Source organism: Helianthus annuus, chromosome 2, assembly GCF_002127325.2.
Source record: "Helianthus annuus cultivar XRQ/B chromosome 2, HanXRQr2.0-SUNRISE, whole genome shotgun sequence".
In the NCBI taxonomy this organism is placed as follows: Eukaryota; Viridiplantae; Streptophyta; class Magnoliopsida; order Asterales; family Asteraceae; genus Helianthus; species Helianthus annuus.
Window position 1 is genome coordinate 156,302,777 of NC_035434.2, and position 22,155 is coordinate 156,324,931.

Here is a 22,155-nt window from a genome sequence, read left to right on the forward strand (position 1 = left end):
CTCATCAAATTCAACCAACAAGTGTGGTGGGGTTAATCTTTCCCGTAAGAACATGGTTGCAGTAGCCCTAAGAAGCTTCGTGCTACTTTTGCTACCGCAAAGTGAGTGGGATTGATTGGACCATGGACATGAGAAGATGATATGAAAAAGAGCTTGTGTTAGAACACTAATGGAATAAACGTTGTTGGTGATGACATGTTTTAGGTTTTAAATTTGGTCTCGTATTGAGGATTCCAACACATTACATGTTTCTCATAAAACAAGTCTTGTTAAAAAGTTATGGTTTCATCTGACTTCAAACACAAATATAATTAACAATACTTCCATTCAAATAAAATTACACCATGAGAGAGAGTTAGTCATTATCAATACTAGTTTTCATGGTTAATGCAAGGAGCAAGTCTCTATAATCACCTATCGGAAAGCTCTCGATTATGGCATCTCTCATATCCATCCCATATACGTTCTTGTAGATTTTTCTTATTTTATTCATATCGGTCTCACTTTGACTCACGATTATACGTTCCAGGTCTCCTTCGTCGGTTGTTCCACCTTTGATGCTTGCTTCTAGTGCCTGAATATAAACGATTTGGACAAAAGAATAATAATCATGCAAGATGCTATACACTATGCATACATTTTTTAACAACAAGCTTACACATTTGAATTCATAAATATAAACATGGTACTATTAGAATAGGGGGCTATTTGGCAACTCTTAAATGGGTAAATGCTAAAGCAGTAAGATGTCTAAATCATTAAGATCCCGTTAAAAGCTTAAACAAACAGTCCATAAATCTTTTATCTAACTTATCTAAATTTGTGTCTATGTTTTAGCATTTTATTAAAATACATTTTGTATACTTTAAAGGAAAAGTTATATTACACAAAAAATATATTGCTTGAAGATCAACAAAATTTGTTCACCTTTGCATAATATTTTGGAGGATTGTTTAGGAATTTCACCACAAGTTTAAGTGCCTCTTCAAACTCCCCACCATATTTGTTTTTGAAGTGCTGAAAAAGAAAATAAAATATAGAAGTCATCCTTTACCTATTATTCGGTACAAAGTTCATATTAATAGAGATAATCAGGAAAAATACTTAGGGTTAATTTCACGTACAAAATGTCTTATCGTACAAAACTTACGAAAAGCATGAAAAAGCAAAAAAAAAAAAAAAAAAAAAAAAAAAAAAGAAAGAAAAACGCGGTGTCATTTTCGTAATTATTTGCTTGTAACTTGTAAGGTAATTATCAAAAACTCTAAAAATGATCTTGTAGAGTAATTTTGATCTTATAGGGTAATTATCAAAATTGCTCTACAAGTGTATCTTGTAGAGTAATTTTGATCTTGTATGGTAATTATCAAAACTACTCTACAAGTGTATCAAAATTACTGTGCAAGTTTATCAAACAACATACAATTCAAAATTACTCTACAAAATAATTTGTAAAGTAATTATGATACTCTACAAAAATATCTTACAAGATCAAAATTGCCATACAAGATCATTTGTAGAGTAATTATAATACTCTACAAAATTACTTTACAAGATCAAATTACCTTACAAGAACATTTTACAAAATTACTATACAAGATCAAAATTACCCTACAAGATCATTTGTAGAGTAATTTTGATAATTACTCTAAAAGTAAATAATTACGAAAATGTCACCGCGTTTTTTTGCATTTTCCCCATATTGGTAGGTTTTGTATGATAAGGATATCTGTATTTGATCTTTTGTCAAATACTTAAATGATCGTGTACTTGTAAACGAGACTTACTATAAGATGACCATTCGCTCTGACTTGTGCTTAGTGCTTAACGTAACGATAAGTGTTCTCTAGTGATAAATGAAGTATCTTATTCTTTTATTATAACTTTTATCATGTAAAATACCTAGAATATTACTACTACAAAATTTGTGCTCAAAGCTTTTTTTACCTTTGTATAAGTATGCCCATAAATATGCTTAAAGATTGAGAGAGTGAGGTTGAGTTGTGGGATGCTTCTTTTACTTAGAATTTCAAGCACAACTCCCTCATCAATCTTGAATTCCCCGCATCTTCCTTCTCCTGTTTGGAATAGCCTTTGTGCATCACACTTGCCAATGTGTACACTAACTTGTGCACTATGAGCTTTATGTGATGCAGCCAATGCCATTAATATCTGCATAAAAAAAAACTTGTACTTTCACTAGGTACAACTATTCATGCATAACTTACAACTACTCATACACAACAAAAGTTAGATCAACCTAGATTGGATTAAAAACACTTAACCATAACTTAAATAACTCAAAAAATTGAACTGAAATAAATACCAACCAATGGTTCAGTTATGATTTTTTAATGACCAGTGAGTCGGGGGTCTCACTGGAAGCAGTCTCTCTATTTCTACGGCGTAGAGGTAAGGCTGTCTACATCTACCCTCCACCCTACCTTACATTTGCTATTGGTGGAATTTACTGAGTATGATGATGATGATGATGGTTATAACTTGTATGTGTATAAATAACCATTATCTAAACCAACATTGATAAAAACATTTGATTTTTATTTATTTATTTTTGTTATAAACACTATGTTTAATGTTATATATATTTTGTTTAAATACCGTTCAAAAAAAAATTTTGTTTAAATTTTTTACAAGTTTGAATCCAACTTGTTAATCGAAGTTAGGGCTGTTTGGCAACTTCTGAATGGATAGGTGCTAAACTAGTAAGAGGTCTGAATCATTAAGAGTCAGTATAATGCTTAACCATTCAGAGGCAAATGTATGACCAATTCAGATAAGAGATCTTAACCATTCAGACTTAGTATAATGCTTAACCATTCATAGGCAAATGTTTGAACCATTCAGACATCTGCTTACAAAACAAACAGTCTGAACTATTAAGTACTGAACCAGTAAGAGATCTGAATCATGAAGAGCAAAAACAAACAGCCTCTTAGTTTGAATCCACCCACTTTCAAAGTACAACTATTCATGTGCTAGAAAAGAAAGATGTACCTTTTGGTAAGAGTGTGGGGGTTCGATGTTCATTATGTCTTGGTCCAAATGCCTTCTAAATTTACTTTGATAAGCTTGTTGGATGAGGAAAAAATGGCTTGATTTCCTACCAACATAAATCTCTATGAGAGCCTTGTAGTCGACACGATCCCTTTCCTTAAAAATGGCATTTTTAGCAACAATGGCGTCACGTTCATGCGGATTAAGCATCAACGATGACAAGATCATGCACGTTTTTGATGTCGTGCCATGAATCTTGTGTCGGAAGATTTCATATAAGTCCTCTCCATACATCTCCTTGTACTTTTCTCGGGTCTTTTGGCATTCATGTTGCGATAGTTGACCGGCCAGAACCCGAACCAAAATGCTTAAATTTCCCAATGAACCATGAACTTGCTTGCATATATCTTCAGTTGAGCTTTGGCTTAATGAGTTTGCCATTGTTGGTTAAGGTACTATGTAATGTATGTGCTATATATAGAATGTGAGCCAAGGGTGTGGTCTCATTGAGTCATGATCAACTAGCACAAATGAGCACTTTTCTTTTAATATTATTATACAGTTTGATTTTGGTTTATGTTGTGTGTTAGGCTAGTTCAGTTTTGGAAAAAGGATTATTTGTACCCATCCAAAACTAAAAATATCATATACCTCACTTTAATGAATTTTTTTTAATGACATATATGATATTTTTAGTTTTGCATGGGTATATATGATATTTCTTAAATTTGTAAGGGGATGAAATTGCCCATTTGAAAAAATAAAGTAGTCCTGTTTGGTTTGGTTTGATGTGACTTCGTAATCAAGAATATGTAAATACTATCCCAATTCAAGGGTAATTCTATGTTGTAACGATATTAAACATTATATGTTGGATAAAAGTTTGCAAGATTTAAAAATTATTTGTTTGTGCTAATCCATATTCAATCGAACCACCACGAATGATCAAGTGCTAGTTGAGATTTCTCTTCCTTTTGGTTTATGCGTTCTACAAGTTTATGCCGATCTATAGTCCATTGAACCACCGTGAATGATCAAGTGCTAGTTGAGATTTCTCTTCCTTCTAGTGTATGCGTTCTACAAGAGACGCTTTCTCATTTTGTGGTGTTACTTAGGGTGAAGGGAATCTATCGTCACTAACCTCATCATCCTTAAATCACATCAGCGTCATATCACCATTTTACCATCACATCGTTTTCATCCTTAAAACCAATGGATTCCATCTTTACTATCCTCAACCATCTTTAAATAATTAATATACATAAATAGTCAGAGAGAGAGAGAGAGATTGACCATGACCACCATCTTCAATCCGTGTTATAACTTTTGATATTAAGGAGGCAGGACGGTGTTCCTCCAACCTCCACATCATCATCCTCAACCCATTCCGTTCACCCTTATGACTCACTAGATGCGGGTCTTAAGACTGATATTTAAATATACTATTAACATCTCATATATGATCAAAGATCAAAGATGAAGTAAAATGTACCTTTTCAAATTTTTTTTTATCAATCACATACAATTTAAAATTATATTATTATATATAATAGTTTCATTAATTCTTTACATGGTACCTTTATTTTACACAGAATAAGAAAGGAAAAAACAAAAACAAAAGTTGGTCCTTTTCTGTCAAGAGACCAATGGTAGTCTGTCAAGTGATGTGAGTTTTCTAAAGCACAAAGTGCAATATGATGCTTCTGTATTTTAGTGATTTAATGGATTTCCTTGTAGACCATGAGTTTTATATTGACTATGCCCATTTGTAAAGAAAATCTGTACATTTGTCCCCCTAACAATATATGCATTTGTCTTTATTACTAAGTTTCGAAGAGATATATGAATAATTGTGTCAATTGTGTCAATAACCATATAAAAAAGGAATAATAAATTATAATAATATCAACTATTTCCCGTTGGCTGGCAATGACCCCAACTTCAAAAATTCTCACTGACGGTCCCATCTTTTCACATATTGGCTTTCAGTAGACCTGACTAACAGAACCCTAACGTCGTTAGTCTCCGGTACCCGGAAAAACGTTTTTGGTCGGAAAAAGGTTCCTAAATGTCTGATTTATGGTTACAAATACGTTTGGAAAAAAAGATGAAAACTTTGAGTTTTCCGGCTAAAAAGTTGGGTTTTCCAACCAAAAAGAAGTTTTTCGGCGAAAAAGGAGTTTTTCCGACGACCTTAATAATTGGGTTTTTTTACTAGAAAAGGTTCCTAAAGGTGCGTAATAAGATTACAAAGACCGGCCAACGAGCAATAGTTGGGATTATTAAAATCCATTATTCCTATAAAAAAATCAAAACAAAGTTTTCTAATTCATGTTTGCCTCATTTTCTTTTTTTTTTTTACTAGGTTATTTTGTCAAAATACACGTTTTCTTTCTTAAAACGTCCGTTAGAGAGGTCATAATAGTTTTTTTTTTTTTTTTTATATTTGCTTCAGTTAAACCACCGTTGATAATTTGAGGTCGCCCAAACCAGAAGAAAACAATAACATTAGATATCTTTACTAATAAACAAGTTTCGCAACAGGAAGGTCACTAACCACCGGAGCTAGTTCATCTACAAGAATCCGAAATACGTAAAAGTAAAAGTTCAACAAAAAATGTCTAAATCCACCATTTGTGGCCTAGTAGTAGGAGGCTTGCCTTCTCCATTGGAGACCCAAGTTCTATCCTCACTTGTGTCACTTTTTGTGGATTAAGGCAATGAAGGATTTGAGCTAGGCCTTATGTGAGGTTGTCAGTTTGAATTTCGAGCTCACCCGGAATTTTGTCTCACCATGTGTCTAGAGTTCTCGCAGCCGGCGGTATGATTTCACGGGGGAACGCCCAAGCCAAACTCTAAAAATCAGCGTGAACCCGATTAAGACAACATAGTCTACCCAAAGTAAGGCAACGAGACTCTCCAATTTAAAAAGTGCAATAGTGTAATACAAGTAAAAAAACAAAAAAAAAATGTCTAGTCAACATTCAAGAAAATGTTAGGTATGAAGTATGAATGGATGTGTGTGTAGGTAGTGTGATCCAAAAAGGATGGGATGAAAGGTACTTTTCGTAGTGAAAAGTGAAATGACGTGCATAAAGAAATATCATACGTGACTTAAGAAAGGAATCAACTTCTTTCTAGCCAAATGTGTAAATAATTACAAGACCATTGTTTCTTTGAAAACTTTTAGAATATCCTTTGTGTAATGTGTGTGATATTCTTTTGGATTATGTCTAGGGCACATGGACTCATGGAGTACGTGAAATACGTCTTTCTTGTGTTTATTTATTTATTTGTTACACCTTTATGTACAAATAAGGCACCTATAACATAAATTCAGCAAACTATATATACTAGTAGCTCTAAAATACCATCATATCTAATTCATGAAACATGAAATATGTATATTTTGTCTTATATTTAATTTTGATTTGCCACATGTCTCGGTTTACTTGTTAGGTTAATTTTTTACTCAGATATATGACATCTCATGGGGTAGGGTTTACTAGATAATATCAATGAATACAATGGTTAATAGTTCCCGGCAGTTCGAGCGAGGCCTAAAGTTCTCAAACATTTGACGTGGAAGGCTTTTGGTGAATATGTCTGCATATTGTAATGATGATGGAATGTTTAGCACTCGAATATGACCATTACGAACTTTCTTCTGAACAAAGTGGATATCAATTTCAATGTGCTTCATACGTCAATGTTGAAACAGATTTTCTGACAAGTAAACTGTCGACACATTATCACAAAATTCCTTAGTGGCTTTGTATCGTACAACTTGCAAGTAATAAGTTGCTAACCATGAAGTTTTAGAAGAGACGGCGTTACCCACCCCATGGTATTGAACCTCTACACTTGAAGGGGACAGAACGGGTTGCCTCTTGGATGGCCAGGATGAGATTATCCCCTAGGATCACGCAATAGCCTGAGGTGGAGCATTTCTGAATCTAGACACATGCCCTTGTCGGCATGTGAATACGCAGTCAACGTGTGATTCGAAGATGGGGTAATGTAAAGACCATAGTCTAATGTACCATGTAAATACCAAAAAAAATACATTTTATAAATGACATGTGTGATTCTCTAAGGGCATGCATGAAGAGGCACACCTACTGAACTACATAAAAAAATATTTAGTCTAATAAATGATTGGTATTAAAGAGCATCTGCGATATAAGGTTCTGTTTGAAAGAGGAGAACTTGGCAAGCAAACATGCAACTCTATGTATAATATCACAAGCATAGTTAGAATGTGACAAGAATAAACCGTGTTTGTCACATGTAGTCGCGATGCACGGGAAATGATGTAATAACCTATATCAGTCCTAGCAAATTCTCGTGAGAGCATGGAGATGATATGTTTGAGAAAACCATGCTCTGAGAATTATGTCATCCACATACAATAACAAGTATGTTGTATGGCCCCCATTGCGATACACAAACAAATATGTATCATAAACATTGTTGCAAAAACCATGAGTGCTAATATAATTTGCAAATCACTTGTACCATGCATGGGAGATTGTTTAAGCTCATATAAAGATTCCTTAACCGACAAACGTGGTTAGGATAAGTGCAATCAAAAAACCCGGGTAGCTGCCACATATTAGTATATCATAAGAGAATATATTGTTAGTGTTTATTATTATCGTAGTTAGAAGATGTTATTTGATTCAGTATTTTTATTGTATCCTGTGTACAGATGATTAATAATAGTCAACATATTCTATAATAAAAACATCACATAAAATTAAGTTATTTTGGCTTTATGTTCTTATTAAGGGAGTTTCACTTATCGCTAGATAAAATATGTATAATTAGAATTTTCTTGACATATCAAATTATACATTATACATGTTTTCAATTACACACTTTAACCCTCTCTAACCTTACAACAAAATATTAGAATCGAGCACTTAATTATATATAACTCTATTATATATAACTCTAATTTACAACTTACTTATGCAATTGGTAGTTGTACTTCAAGCATTGTTGGTTTAGTGTGCTTTATATATTGTACGCTTTGGAGAATTTGTTGTACCTTCATATAAGCTTTTTATTTCTCCTTGTTTTAAAAGGTGAGATGTGAGAGAGCGATGAGAGAGGTCAGAGAGAGAGAAAGGGAAGGTGAAGGTAGCCGGCCATGGCCTCCGGCCAACTATTAACAGCGCCAGTGACGAAAGGGAGGGGGTTCCCACAATGTCTAGACGGCGGAGGTGTCCGTGTAAGATTAAATATATTATGTATTAATATTTAATCTATAGCCATTATAATCATTTACATAATATAGATCAAAATATATAATAACCTATTAAATAATTAGTTAGTAATTGTTGATGGACCATATTACCCTTATTAACTAATTAGGTTTCCTCCTGGGTGCTTATATAAGGAGACTTATGTGGAGGTTAAGGAGTTAGACAGTTACACCATTAGACATACCCCATAAGCATAACATCACATTTGACCTTCATCTCCATAGCCGATACCCTTTTTCGGTTTAATCAGTCACCATTATCAGTCAGCACCCTAAGGAGGAACCAGATCACCTTGACAAAGATGTCAAACTCCATGTCGTCTTCTCTCACTGGATTCTCCACTGCACTGTCTGCGGTGACAAATATGTTTTCATGTTTTCCATTATGTTTAAACAGAACTGAACCAACATGTGGTATCAGAGCATATGTTGATTAGTCAGTTCTGTTTTCGTATCCATTAATTCTGGGATTGAAATCATGAAAACGGAAATTTTTAACTTAATAAACTAACAGGCGGTTTTGAGTCGAATATGTCCACTCGAGATCACTGTTTTCGGAAAAGGTTAATCACATGTTCATTCGAAATCAACTGGATTATGTTTATGACCGAAATCTGTTTTAAAAACCTTAAAAAATTCAGGTTTCGGGTTCCAGAATTTATGTTTTATTTTTTAGGGTTCATCATGTTCTTAGAAAAATTCGAAAATTCTGTTATGTTTTGGAATGTATTTAGGATTGATGAGTGTTTTTCCATGTTTGATCCAATTTTATCTTTTAAGTTTATTCGAAAACTGTTAAAAGATATACAGTTATAATTTTTCGCAATATTTTGATAAAATTAGATCATCTTAAAACAGGAAATCATATCTCATAATCCCTTAGAATTCGAGTTTTCAGTTATTATCACAATAAACAGCTATCAACAGTGGGCTCGAGACCATCAGATTACGACTCGAGACCATCAGTCTCGACTCGAGACCATAAGGTCTCGACTCGAAATCATCAGGTCCTTAAACCTTCACAACTCGAGACCAACAGATCTCGACTCGAGACCATAAGGTCTCGACTCGAAATCATAAGGGCTCAAAAGTTTACAACTCGAGACAAAGGTCTCGACTCGAGACCATAAGGTCATAACTCGAGACCATAAGGTCTCGACTCGAGACCATAAGGTCATAACTCGAGACCGTGGTTGCGACTCGAGACCTCATCATGAGTCGAGATCTCATAAGATATAGTAGTCGAGACCATGGTTCCGACTCGAGACAACAAGGTTGCGACTCGAGACCTCATAACTGACTCGAGATCTCATAACTCAGTTCGATCCGTGCTAACGGGTGGTTTGCTATTAAATAATTGGTTTTGTAATTACTTAGTTAATTAATCAGAATCAGATAATGTTTTAAAAAACCAAGATGGCTTAACTTGAATGAGCTTCTGATGTATCATTTCTAGCCAAAGCTGATTTGATACATCTACTTATCATTCAAGTATTACGAAAGCTATGTTAAGTGTGCATCATAAACATGAATGTCTTAATATCTAGCCAAAGCTGATTTAATTCCTTCATAGATGGCATACTCAACAAGTGCATAACTAAAGTGATTGTCTCAATTTCTGTCCAAAGCTGATTTGTTACAAACACTTTGCACATATGCTTAAATGATTACACTTCTGGCCAAAACTGATTTGTCTTCGTTTAAGTAGAATTTTTTAACTAAGTCTATTATTTTGATGTTAGTAATAGACAATATCACAGCTTCATAATGTAAAATGGTCATTATTTATGCCTGCCTTAGTTTAACGTGCCCTTAGATCACATTAGGACTTCTTCCTTAGTATCATAACTTGCTCATCTTATTTCCACTATCAGCGCCCAATTGCGGGATCCCACCTTTGACTGGTGATAACTTTGCTGCATGGAAGGATGCTCTCATGCTTACACTTGGATTGTTGGATTTTCATTATGCTCTAAGATAGAATAAGCCAGCAGACCTTACCACTCAAAGTACTGCTGCTGAGCAATTGACTCATGAAAAGTGGACTAGGTGTAACCGCATGTCTCTCATGTTTATGAAGCAGTCCATAAGCAATGCAATCAGGGGAGCTATTCCTGATTCTGAAGATGCTAAAACCTACTTGGAACATGTGGAGGCGCAGTTCAAGGGGACGTCTAAAGCACACGCTAGTACTCTTATTCTCAAGCTGGTGACGACTAAGTATGATGGGAAGAGCGGCATTCGCGAGCACATCATGATGATGAGTGACATGGCCAATAAGCTGAAGGGGCTGGAAATGGAAATCAGTAATGGTTTCCTCGTTCATTTTATCATCACTTCACTTCCTTCGTCCTTTGAAGCATTCAAGATCAATTACAACACTCAGAAGGACAAATGGACGATGAGTGAGTTGGTCGCCATGTGCGTACAGGAGGAAGAGCGTATGAGGATGGATCGCACTACCGATGTTGCTAACTTCACCACCTCTAACTCTAAGAAAAGGAAGAACAATCATCAGAGGAAGGATGCTTCAAAAGTCCAAAGGCCTAATCCTAATACAAGTGCACCTTCCAGCTCTAAGAACTCCTTAGGCAGTATCCGCTGCAAGTTCTGTAAAAAGACAGGACACATGCAGAAGGAATGCCTTGACTTTAAGGAGTGGCTGGCTAAGAAAGGTAACGATTATTTTATGATACTTGAGTCCTATAATTTAAGTGTTCCTGCTAATTCTTGGTGGTTTGATTCTGGTTCTATGGTTCATGTTACCAATTCAACTCAGGGATTCCTTTCAATCCGGAAGCTGGAAAGAAACCAAAGAACGCTTAAGGTTGGGGATGATCGAGAATTAGAAGTGAAGGCCATTAGAACATTACAATTAGTTATGAAAACTGGTTTATGTATTAAACTTTATGATACCTTATATGTTCCTGAGGTAACTCGGAACCTTGTATCAGGACCAAAGTTAGACATGGACGGTTTTATTGTTTCCCATGGTCATCGCAAACTCTCTATCCTCTATGATTCTGTTCTTTATGGTACTGGTGTTCTGGATGGTGGTCTCTATAGATTAGAACTAGATGATGGCTTTTCCAAATCTTTGTTGTCATATAACATTAATGAATCACTCACAAAGATGAAAGAGAAACGAGACTTAGAAACTTCATCCATGTTGTGGCATCAGCGTTTAGGCCATATTTCAAAAGAACGATTAAATCGTCTCATAAAGGATGAAGTCTTACCTCCTCTTGATTTATCTGATTTTGGAACATGTGTCAAATGTCTTAAAGGTAAAATGACATTAGCGAATAAGAAAGGTGCCATTAGGAGCTCTAATTTATTAGAACTCATTCACACTGACATTAGTGGTCCCTACCAAATCGCTAGCATAACAGGACATACTTCATTTATCACATTCATTGATGATTATTCTCGTTACATGTACTTGTATCTTATTAAGGAGAAATCTGAATCTCTAACAACTTTTAAAGATTATAAGGCTGAAGTTGAAAAGCAATTATATCGTCAGATTAAAGTTGTGAGATCAGATAGAGGCGGTGAATATTATGGAAGACATACTGATGTGGGTCAAGCTCCTGGTCCATTTTATGAGTTTTGTAAGGGCCAGGGGATTGTGAACCAATACACCATGCCTGGTACACCTCAGCAGAATGGTGTCGCTGAAAGAAGAAACCATACCCTTATGAACATGGTGCGCAGTATGTTAGCCAACCTTAATTTACTATTATTTCTCTGGACTGAAGCGTTAAAAGCAGCTGTTCATATACTCAATAGAGTTCCTTCTAAGTCTGTCCCTAAAACTCCTTATGAACTTTGGACAGGAAGGAAACCGAGTCTTAAATATATGAAAGTATGGGGCTGCATTACTGAAGCAAAACTTTACAATCCTTTCCTAAGGAAACTTCACCCTAAAACAGTTACCTGTTTCTTTATCGGGTATCCTGATAATTCTAAGGGTTATCGTTTCTATTGTCCTTCCCATGTCACCCGTATTGTTGAAACCAAGCGTGTCGCGTTCCTGGAGGATTTCAAGGTCAGTGGGAGCAGTACCAACCCTTACGAAGAATTGCAAGAAGTACAAGATGCGGGGGGGGGGGGGGAGAGATTCGTCGCTTGCCATTACTCCGATTACTCCTCTTGTACCCAATGCAACTACTGCACCTGAAGCTACTGCACAAACTCCAAATTCACCTCCACAATCAGAACCTATTATACCTCATGACGAAGGCACATCAAACGCTCAAAACCAAGACAACGTTGAACCCGATAACCCACTCAGGAGGTCATCTAGGCAAAGAAGGCCTACTAATTGGGATGATTATGTTACCTACCTGACTGAAATGGATCCCGGAAAGCTCAATGATCCTATCTCTTACAATGAAGCCATTAGCAGTGATCAGTCTTCTGAATGGAATAAAGCAATGATTGATGAGCTTGAATCCATGAAGAAAAATGACGTTTGGGATTTGGTAGAATTACCCAACGGAGTCAAACCCGTAGGATGCAAATGGGTGTTCAAAACAAAACTGGATCCGAATGGGAACGTTGAACGCTACAAAGCGAGATTGGTTGCAAAGGGCTACACTCAGAAAGAGGGAATTGATTATCAAGAGACGTTTTCACCTGTCTCTTGTAAAGATTCATTAAGGATCGTCATGGCCCTAGTAGCTCATTTTGATTTAGAGTTACATCAGATGGATGTTAAAACCGCTTTCCTTAACGGAGACTTAGACGAAGATGTTTACATGAAACAACCTGAAGGCTTTAAACCTGAAGGTCAGGAGCATCTACTCTGTAAGTTGAAGAAATCCATTTACGGGTTAATACAAGCATCACGTCAGTGGTACCTCAAGTTTGATGAAGTCATGAAGAAGCAAGGTTTTATGAAGAATCAAATGGATCAATGCACCTACCTCAAGATGAGTGGGAGTAACTTTACTATACTTGTCCTTTACGTAGATGATATTATATTGGCAAGTAATAGTTTAGACATGTTGCATGAGTCGAAGCGGTTACTCTCGCATAACTTCGACATGAAGGATCTCGGAGATGCTTCTTACGTCATTGGCATCGAAATTCACCGAGATAGACACAAAGGGATCTTAGGATTGTCCCAAAGGGCTTACATAGATCGTGTCCTTACACGTTACAACATGCAACAGTTCAAACCCTCCGTCGCTCCAGTAGTTAAAAGAGATGTTTTAGGTTCATTCCAGTGTCAGACAACAGAGGTTGAGAAGGAGCAAATGAGCCAGATACCTTACGCGTCAGTAGTCGGGAGCTTGATGTATGCTCAAGTCTGTACTCGCCCAGATATCGCTTATATTGTTGGAATGCTAGGCCGTTATCAGACTAATCCTGGCCTAGATCACTGGAAAGCAGCTAAGAAGGTACTTCGATATCTGCAAGGGACGAAAGACTATAAACTGACTTATAGAAGAAGTGATCATTTAGAAGTGATGGGCTATTCTGATTCTGACTTTGCCAAATGCAACGATGACAAGAAATCCACTTCGGGCTATATCTTTATGTTAGCAGGCGGCCCTATCTCATGGAAGAGTCATAAACAACAGTTGACCACAACTTCCACAATGATGGCAGAGTACATTGCTGTTTATAACGCAACCTGTCATGGAATGTTGCTTAGAAATCTGATCACTGGACTCAAAATCGTTAATTCCATTTCTAGACCATTGAAGCTTTATTGTGATAATTCAGCTGCCGTTAGTTTCTTGAACAGTAACAGTTCGACTGGAGCTGGTTTATATCTCGATACAAAATAACTGTTCGTACGTGAACGAGTTGAGGAAAATAATCTTTGTATCGAGTATATTAGTACTAAAAATATGCTTGCGGATCCAATGACTAAAGGTCTCCCTCCTAAGGTTTACGAAGAACATGTTCAGAATATGGGATTTAGTAAAGACCTTGTTTAGCATATTGTACTAGCTTATGTTTTATGTTAATGAAATTTCCTCAGTTTGATTTTGTATGTCTCTTAGAATATGTTCAACCGGTATAATGGCATATAGACAAATAAAGTTACAAATCAAACAAAGGGCTTATGCGTATTTTGATCATGACGATTAGGTTTTAAATTAAGGCTATAGTATGATTAATGGGGGTCCTAAGTCGCATAATGATTCAACGGCTGTATTTCTCTGCTATAGTACTTGTTTAAGGCTAAAATGAGTGTTAACTCCTGATCAGGCTTATCTAATACTCATAGTAAATGATTACTCGGCTAAGTGGGAGAATGTAAGATTAAATATATTATGTATTAATATTTAATCTATAGCCATTATAATCATTTACATAATATAGATCAAAATATATAATAACCTATTAAATAATTAGTTGGTAATTGTTGATGGACCATATTACCCTTATTAACTAATTAGGTTTCCTCCTGGGTGCTTATATAAGGAGACTTATGTGGAGGTTAAGGAGTTAGACAGTTACACCATTAGACATACCTCATAAACATAACATCACATTCGACCTTCATCTCCATAGCCGATACCCTTTTCGGTTTAATCAGTCACCATCATCAGTCAGCACCCTAAGGAGGAACCAGATCACCTTGACAAAGATGTCGAACTCCATGTCGTCTTCTCTCACTGGATTCTCCACTGCACTGTCTGCGGTGACAGGTATGTTTTCATGTTTTCCATTATGTTTAAACAGAACTGAACCAACAGTCCGAAGACTCTATTGCCACTTTTTCAGTTAGAACAGAGACAACCAGAGTTAGATAGACATCCCCACTAAGCCTGGGTAGCTGGGTTGCGAGTTCAGCTTTTTGTCGACACGTTTATTACGGTCAGATCGGGTACATGCATCAAAATTCTGGTGTATCTTCTACTGCAATTGTAAATCTTCTGCTATCGTTAGTTTGATTCTGATTGTGTTGAGTGGAACTCTAACCCGATTTCTCTCTACTTGAAATGGCCTCTATACGGAGACTATACCACCAACAACACCTGATTTGGTAACTATCATATCCCCTTTGTTGTTAACTTCATTTTTATTATGTGCAGTGTTTATAGTGTCATGGCTAACTAACACATGTAATTAACCTATATTTCACTATAAACCTTTTCATTTCTCTATTGAAACTGAAATTTGTAGTTAGGGATTTGTGATGGATAAGGACATTTGAAACCCTAATTCTAATTGGGGAAGATGAATCTTCACCTGCAGCTACAATTTTGTGTATAGGTGGGCACAACCTCTGACAATTTACATGTAGTAGTAATTGTGATCTTAAAATATGTATTTTAGTTTAAGCATGTCTCATTTATCAACATCAAAAAAGAAGAAGAATGATCTGAATTGTTTTGTATTTTGTTGGCAGGCTGACAGTGCCTATAAGAGAAGGAGTTTGTTACAAGTTGTTCGTGTTTTAACCGAGCTGAATTTACAAACTAAAAGAGCTCACATAACTTCAGATGGAGAATGGTTTATGGATGGTAACATGGCCGGCCCTGAAGGTGGGTGGGGAGGACCGCCGGCCAGGGTCCGATATTTCGAAGGGCACATTATTTTTTTAAAAAACTCTAATTTGTATATGTAAAAATAAATAAATTAATAGGATATACCCATACAAACACTAACATAGGCCCACTTACAAAACTATTTTTATGATTTAAATTAGTTATTAGCCCATTGGCATTAGGTTTAGACATTTAATAAGCCAAATACCCAATTTCGTTAAGGCCTAATGACACGTTTTTTCGAGCTCGAACATGGTACATCAATTCTTAGGGCCGACCCTGGATGGTAAATTGTATGTGTGTGTGTGTATATATATATATATATAGTTTTAAGTATTGTAGTTGACAATGGAATTTCATGCCATTAGTTGATTATTTGTGCTCACACACAATGTTAGTTATAGTTGAATTTGATGGTGGTGCTGTTGTTTTTAAACTGGAGTACTGGACTATAAGAAACAACCTGCATGTCTTGCATAGTCACCCTAGTTTCACAAACAGATTGGCGGTATCTAGCGGTTATGGACGTGTGTTTGTGGTGGCTATTGTTTTGGCAGTCGATGACTCTTATACACATAGGCATTTGTATGTAATCAACTGAAAATACATTGGCTCTCGATGTGTTCCAAGAGTTCAATGCCTAAATTCAACACATGGGTTTCGCTTTGCTTCCATATCCCTTCAATCGGGTACTTTGTTGTTGTTAATGTATATGGTCAAGAAACTGTAGATCTTTAATGTTGACTGATTATTTTGATTACAGTTTTGTCGTATGGATGATTGAAGATTACGGTGGTACTCTAGAATCAAACCCTCACGCCGTCATCTCTGTAGTTCCACAACCCCCATATGGCCGAATAGAATACAACTTTGTTTTAACGGTTCGAAATAGAAGGTCACGGGTCTTGATATTGAAGACATGAAGCGTTAAAGGTACTATATAATCTGATTTGTAATCACATTTTCATGTTATTGATATTGTTAGACACACATTTAGAATTTAATTTTTACCCATTATACAACCTATTTGTGTGTAGTTTGATGGTTACTACTTACTATTTTTATGTTACGTCTTATTTATGTAGATATCGTGAAAATAAAGTCCTCCTATTAAGTTTTGAAATTAGCAATGCCTACAAAGAAACTTGGGGTGGTCAGTGACATGTCTGATTGTAACACAGGATGACTCGGTGAAGGTTGAATTTCTTCTGACAAATGTTGTGAGTATGAAGAATGAGTTAGAGATCCTACTACAAAGGTTGATGGAAAAGAATCCAAAGCAATCGTTTGGGTTGTTGCGTCGTTTTAGATAGTTGTAATAAACAGTAATGGAGGACTTTGAAAATGGTTTCAGTTGACTAAATGTATTGACAAGTTCTTTGGCTGCTGAGAAAAAGGGACCATGGAATAGGGATTATAAGTAAGCATTACATTTGTGAAAAGTATGTATATATCATCATAGTTAGGTTAATTGTGAATCTTCATTTGTGTTGAAATGCAGTGTGTATAAAGGAAGAAAATGTTATGAATCTTCTCTGTGAATATATGAGGGTGAACCCGGCCGCAACGCGGCGGGTACTATTCTAGTTGATTTATATATAATACTTGAAATTTAGAAACCAAGGAAAAAACAAGAACAAAAACTAAAGCAAATTAAAGTTGAAATCGAAGAATTTGTGAAGATGATTGAAAATGACTACTTTCAGATGGTTAAGAGAACAATCTAGATCAAGATCGTCATTTGAAAAATGACTACTATCGGTTGGTTTGAAGTCCTTGTTATTGGGCTTGTTCTAATTAGGTGTTTAGAAGGTCTAGTTTTGTTTTTTTTGTTCTCCAAGCATAAAACCCTAATTAATTTCTATATGTATCATGTCATTTATTGTAATTTTGGTGTCGTTGAGCTTAATGATTAAACCCTCGTTACAGTCCGTGGATGTAGGTCCTTCATTGGAACCAAACCACGTAAAATTCTTGTATCGTATTTATCGTTGATTTCTTTTTACTGCATGTTAAATCGTTTGTACGTTTACGTATTGGTTCCACTGTGCCACTTGAATCCTAGCACTATTCAATAGTTTTGAGAACAATATAGAAAAACATGATTTCAATTTTCAAGTCAATTCAAACATTTTGTGTTATTGATCCAATAATCGTCTTTAAGTCGTCGCCGACTCCATGCTTCACTCAAACTAGATCTTAATTTCGACCAAACCACAAGCTAGAGTTGTTAACCGCTCTCAATTCCAAAAGAACCTACCAACGACACTCAAAATAAATTACCAAGTCATCTTTGTAAATTGTAACAGAAAAATCCCATTTAGGTTACATCTACTTTTTAGTTTTCCTGTTTTTTTTTTCAACTACTTAATTATATAAAATTATTTTTTGAAATTAAATAATCTAAAACTTCATAAATCACTTTTATATTAAAGTAAGATACTTTTTCAAATACAAAGTTAAAATATATTTGTGTTTAATAATTTAATTATAAAAATAACAGTAAATGTCCTTTTATATTAAGTAATAGTATTGTTTTCTAGAACCTTTTTATAAAAAAAAATTCAAATAAACTTATGTTATTAATTTATTTTATTAGGACTTCCCAACTCTCAAAAAAAAACTCAAACAAACAAATCTTAATTGTTGTTAGTTCCTTCTAAAAACTGCCAATACAGGGAAAACATGCGGCAAAATAGTAATTTTCTCCTGTGAAGAAAGTATAGTATTTTTTTTTCAAGTTCAAGAGTTCTTGCCTTTTTCTTTTGTCTTTTTTTCGTACCGACATTAGTTTTTAAGTATATACGAGTGAGCTACATCATATTGTATTGTTCAAGTGAGTAAAATGGCGAGCCACATACAAAACATACTAAGTTCAAGATTACACGAGCCAAGTACGAGTTTATATACAAGTAAGCTACAAATCACGAATTATTTAGCTGCATTTAGTTTTACGAATAAAATATTTCAGCAAATAATGGATGATTTATCATCAAATAGCAATTTAAATTATGTTAATACGAATATATGAAAATACTATTATTTGAATTCAGATTTTAAATGTCTGCTTTACATGTAAGAAGATCAAGATACATTATCAAAGTGATTATTATGAATCTAGTACAATAATTGAAATCGCGTTTTTATTTTATTTTTATAAATTTGTTGATACACACAGTAACATTTTAGAATATGAAAACTAAGTATTATATTCTTTTTAAGTAAAAAATAAATAAATTTTTACCGTCGTTTATTTCAGACAACGTGTTTCTAATATGTAGTAGAATACTTTTTTCTCCAAATTTATCTATTTAGGCTATAGGGTGTGGTCATGACCCTCATGATGACCATGATCCTCCACATCGGCGCCATGTCACTCACTTCTAATCCATCATCCAAAACCACTACCCTAAAGGTGTGGTTATGGCCCAAACCACTATTTTCTTATTTTAGTTTACTTTTTGTGGAAGAGGAAAATGAAATATTGAAAAAGGAAAGTAGGCTCATGGTTGCCATGGTTTAATCCATGCCAACCATGGTGGATAAAGCAAGGGGATGGTGTAACAATCCATTGATGGTCCTATGTGGCATTAATGACCCAATCCATGCTCCCCACACCCTTTAGCCTAATGACAGTTTATATCTAAAACTTTGCTTGCATAATGACTTTTTACATCTAAAACTTTGCTTGCATACTTTGATGGTTAAATTTGTTGTACAATTCCACCTTTGAAATAACGAACTGGGATTATGTCCTAGAGATAATAAAAGTGTTTATATGTTACTAGGTTATAGACCCGCGTATTACACGCGCTGTGTGTATATATGTATATATTATAAATCTCTAAATACATCATAGAACTGAAATTACATTTTATATATGATAGCGGAAACGGTTAATTAGTGTCGTATTTTATCGGAAAGATTCAATTGAGTAACATGTTTCATTTAAAAAAACAAAAAATTGAAATGACCAAATGTGTCAAAAGTATTTGAATGCTATCGTTTTATTAAAAAGAATTCCTATGTCATACTTTTGATAATATGTTTTCGTTAGTCATTAACAATACATCAAAACATTACAAAATGTCTATATATAAAAAATAGAATGCACAAATGTTGTTGAAACGTTGGCCTAACATGACTCATATCCTTTTGACCCGTAAAAAATCACTCGTTTTGACATGAGCCCGTTACAACCTGAAAAGAATGATAAATAAGATTCAAACACTTTCCATTAAAAGAGAAACAAAAATCTTATTACAAAAATGTGATTGAATTGAGTAGTTTATAGTATTCACCTTAAGCATAAATTATTGTAAAACACAAGAATAAATCGGAAACCACAACTAACATGTGGAATATGAAAATTATAGATCATACGAAAAAACTTAAGCATAATTATTCATTTTAAAAATATTAAAATCATAGGTTTTAAAATTACAGATAACCGTCGTTAAAAGAAAAGTTGAAGTATTATTTTAATAAAAACTTTAAGTATTTTTTTTAATTATCAATCTTGAATTTTAATTAATACAAATATCAATAGCATAATATTATTAATAATAATCATTAATTAGAATTAGATATTTATTATTAAATAATATAATATTATTAATGATTTGTTTAAAAAAATGCCATATGGCATTAGTTGAAACTTTAAACAAGAAAATGCCATGTGGCATTTATTGAAGTTTTTTTTATTAGATTTAGATACTTTTATATAAAAAATTGTTGTTAAGAATAATCAAATCAGCTAATTTTGTGTAAATTAGTTATCACTACTAATCCACATTTCAATATTAGTATACTTTTTGAACATCGCTAAGGGGAGGGAGTGGTCATCACTTGCAAAAATTCCATCACTCACAATATCCAATCAAATTCCGTCATGTCATCAACCATTATTCCATCACTCAGGCTATGAGGTGTGGATGGAGCCCCATGGGGCTTTATCAAGTCCACCTAGGATTCACCTCACCTATGGAGCCCCTCTTTAATTTACATGGTGTGGATGAAGCCCCTATTAAACAAAATTAAAAAAAAAAATTGATTGGTCCAAACTCCAAGCCATGGCGTTACCGGGTGTTACCATGATGGAGCCCCATCAATGGCGCCCCCCTCTTCACTTGGAGGGTGTGGTGATGGAGCCCATATGGGCGTTATACATGGTTACGTGGCGGGGATGGAGCCCCCACACCCTCGAGCCTCACAACCTTTTTTAGTGGCAATGGTCATCACTCACAAGTCACAACACCCAACAATAAACCTTCACACCCCCTCACATCCATTTATCACTCACAACCCATCACTTGTTGATTTTATCACGGATCCAAACTTCCATGCGTTGAATATGTTGGTGGCGGTGGTTCCTTTCCTCCCATCACTCGTTGAATTTCTCCATCACACTAAAAAAGCTTCCCACCCCCAGTCCCCTAATCATCACCTGGATTAATATTTCTATTTTGAGTTTTGATTCATATTCTTATAATTTAAATTAGGAAAGCCAATTTCTTTTTTGTGAACATACCTAAGGTGTTATGGTTTGGGTACTGATCTTCTAGGTTTTTTTGATTCGGGTTTCTCGCTTTTAATTTTTGCTCTAAATAAACCGAATTTTAAACAAAATGTTACTAATAAAATATATTATATAATTGACAACCGTGTCTTTAATCTCCATCATCATTATGACCCTTAGGTCACCGCTAGCTTTAATCTCCATCATCATTATCGCCATCAAGACATCATAACCATCACCATTGCTGTCATGTGCATCTTTATTGTGTTTATGTGCGATTCAAAGTTTTATAAACTTGTCTTTTTCTATTTATGGTTACTTGATGTTTACATATGTCTGGTTTTATAAGGGTTATATGCATATCAATCACAAGCGTCTGATCATGTGGTTGATTCGGTTGGTGTGGCAGTTTACATGTTGTGCCATGATGGATACCAAAGGAGTTGCGTGAGGAAAGTGGTTACATGTAATTTCATGTCATGGAAAAGAGGTTAAAGATAATTGTAATGGTGAAAACGATTATCATGATCAATTTATTGGTGGTAGGTGATATACTTTACAACTAGAAGATTGATAGTTCATATATTGTAGAGTTAAAGTTATGACGTATTTATCTTAGAAAAATCTAGAACTAGTAGTCATAAAAAAATTTAGTGCTTACGGTTGTGACATGAGGTGGTGATGGTGGCTAGAGGAGGTGGTTTGGGTGTGGGATAGGGGTGATAGTGAATATACAATAACAATATGAACTAAGATTTTGACCCGCCGCGCGTTGCGGCACCATCTAAAGTTAAAATAATTCGAATTTATACCGTATATTTGACACGACTTGTTTTCGA

The 22,155-nt window shown here is 34.9% G+C and overlaps 1 protein-coding gene across 2 annotated transcripts; it reads right to left on the minus strand.

Annotated features, from left to right (window-relative positions):
- Nucleotides 1-248: 248 nt before the first annotated feature.
- Nucleotides 249-3,533, minus strand: LOC110877595 (annexin A13). 2 transcript variants are annotated; one of them, XM_022125754.2, is made up of 4 exons: nt 3,016-3,527; nt 1,948-2,172; nt 928-1,017; nt 249-574 (listed from the first exon to the last, which is right to left on the minus strand). In XM_022125754.2, exons 1-4 carry the CDS (start codon nt 3,454-3,456, stop codon nt 356-358), a joined length of 975 nt encoding a protein of 324 aa, XP_021981446.1. In that variant the 5' UTR covers nt 3,457-3,527; the 3' UTR covers nt 249-355. The 2 variants fall into 2 exon arrangements, with proteins under 2 accessions (XP_021981446.1, XP_021981447.1); XM_022125755.2 differs by lacking the exon at nt 928-1,017 and having other exon boundaries at nt 3,016-3,533.
- Nucleotides 3,534-22,155: the final 18,622 nt, after the last annotated feature.

Coding starts and splice junctions, on each gene's coding strand:
- LOC110877595 (XM_022125754.2), bottom strand. CDS start 3,456: ATGGCAAACTCATTAAGCCAAAGCTCAACTGAAGATATATGCAAGCAA. Junction 2,173..3,015: donor CCCCACACTCTTACCAAAAG/GTACATCTTTCT, acceptor TTTTTTATGCAG/ATATTAATGGCATTGGCTGC. Junction 1,018..1,947: donor ATGGGCATACTTATACAAAG/GTAAAAAAAGCT, acceptor TTTCTTTTTCAG/CACTTCAAAAACAAATATGG.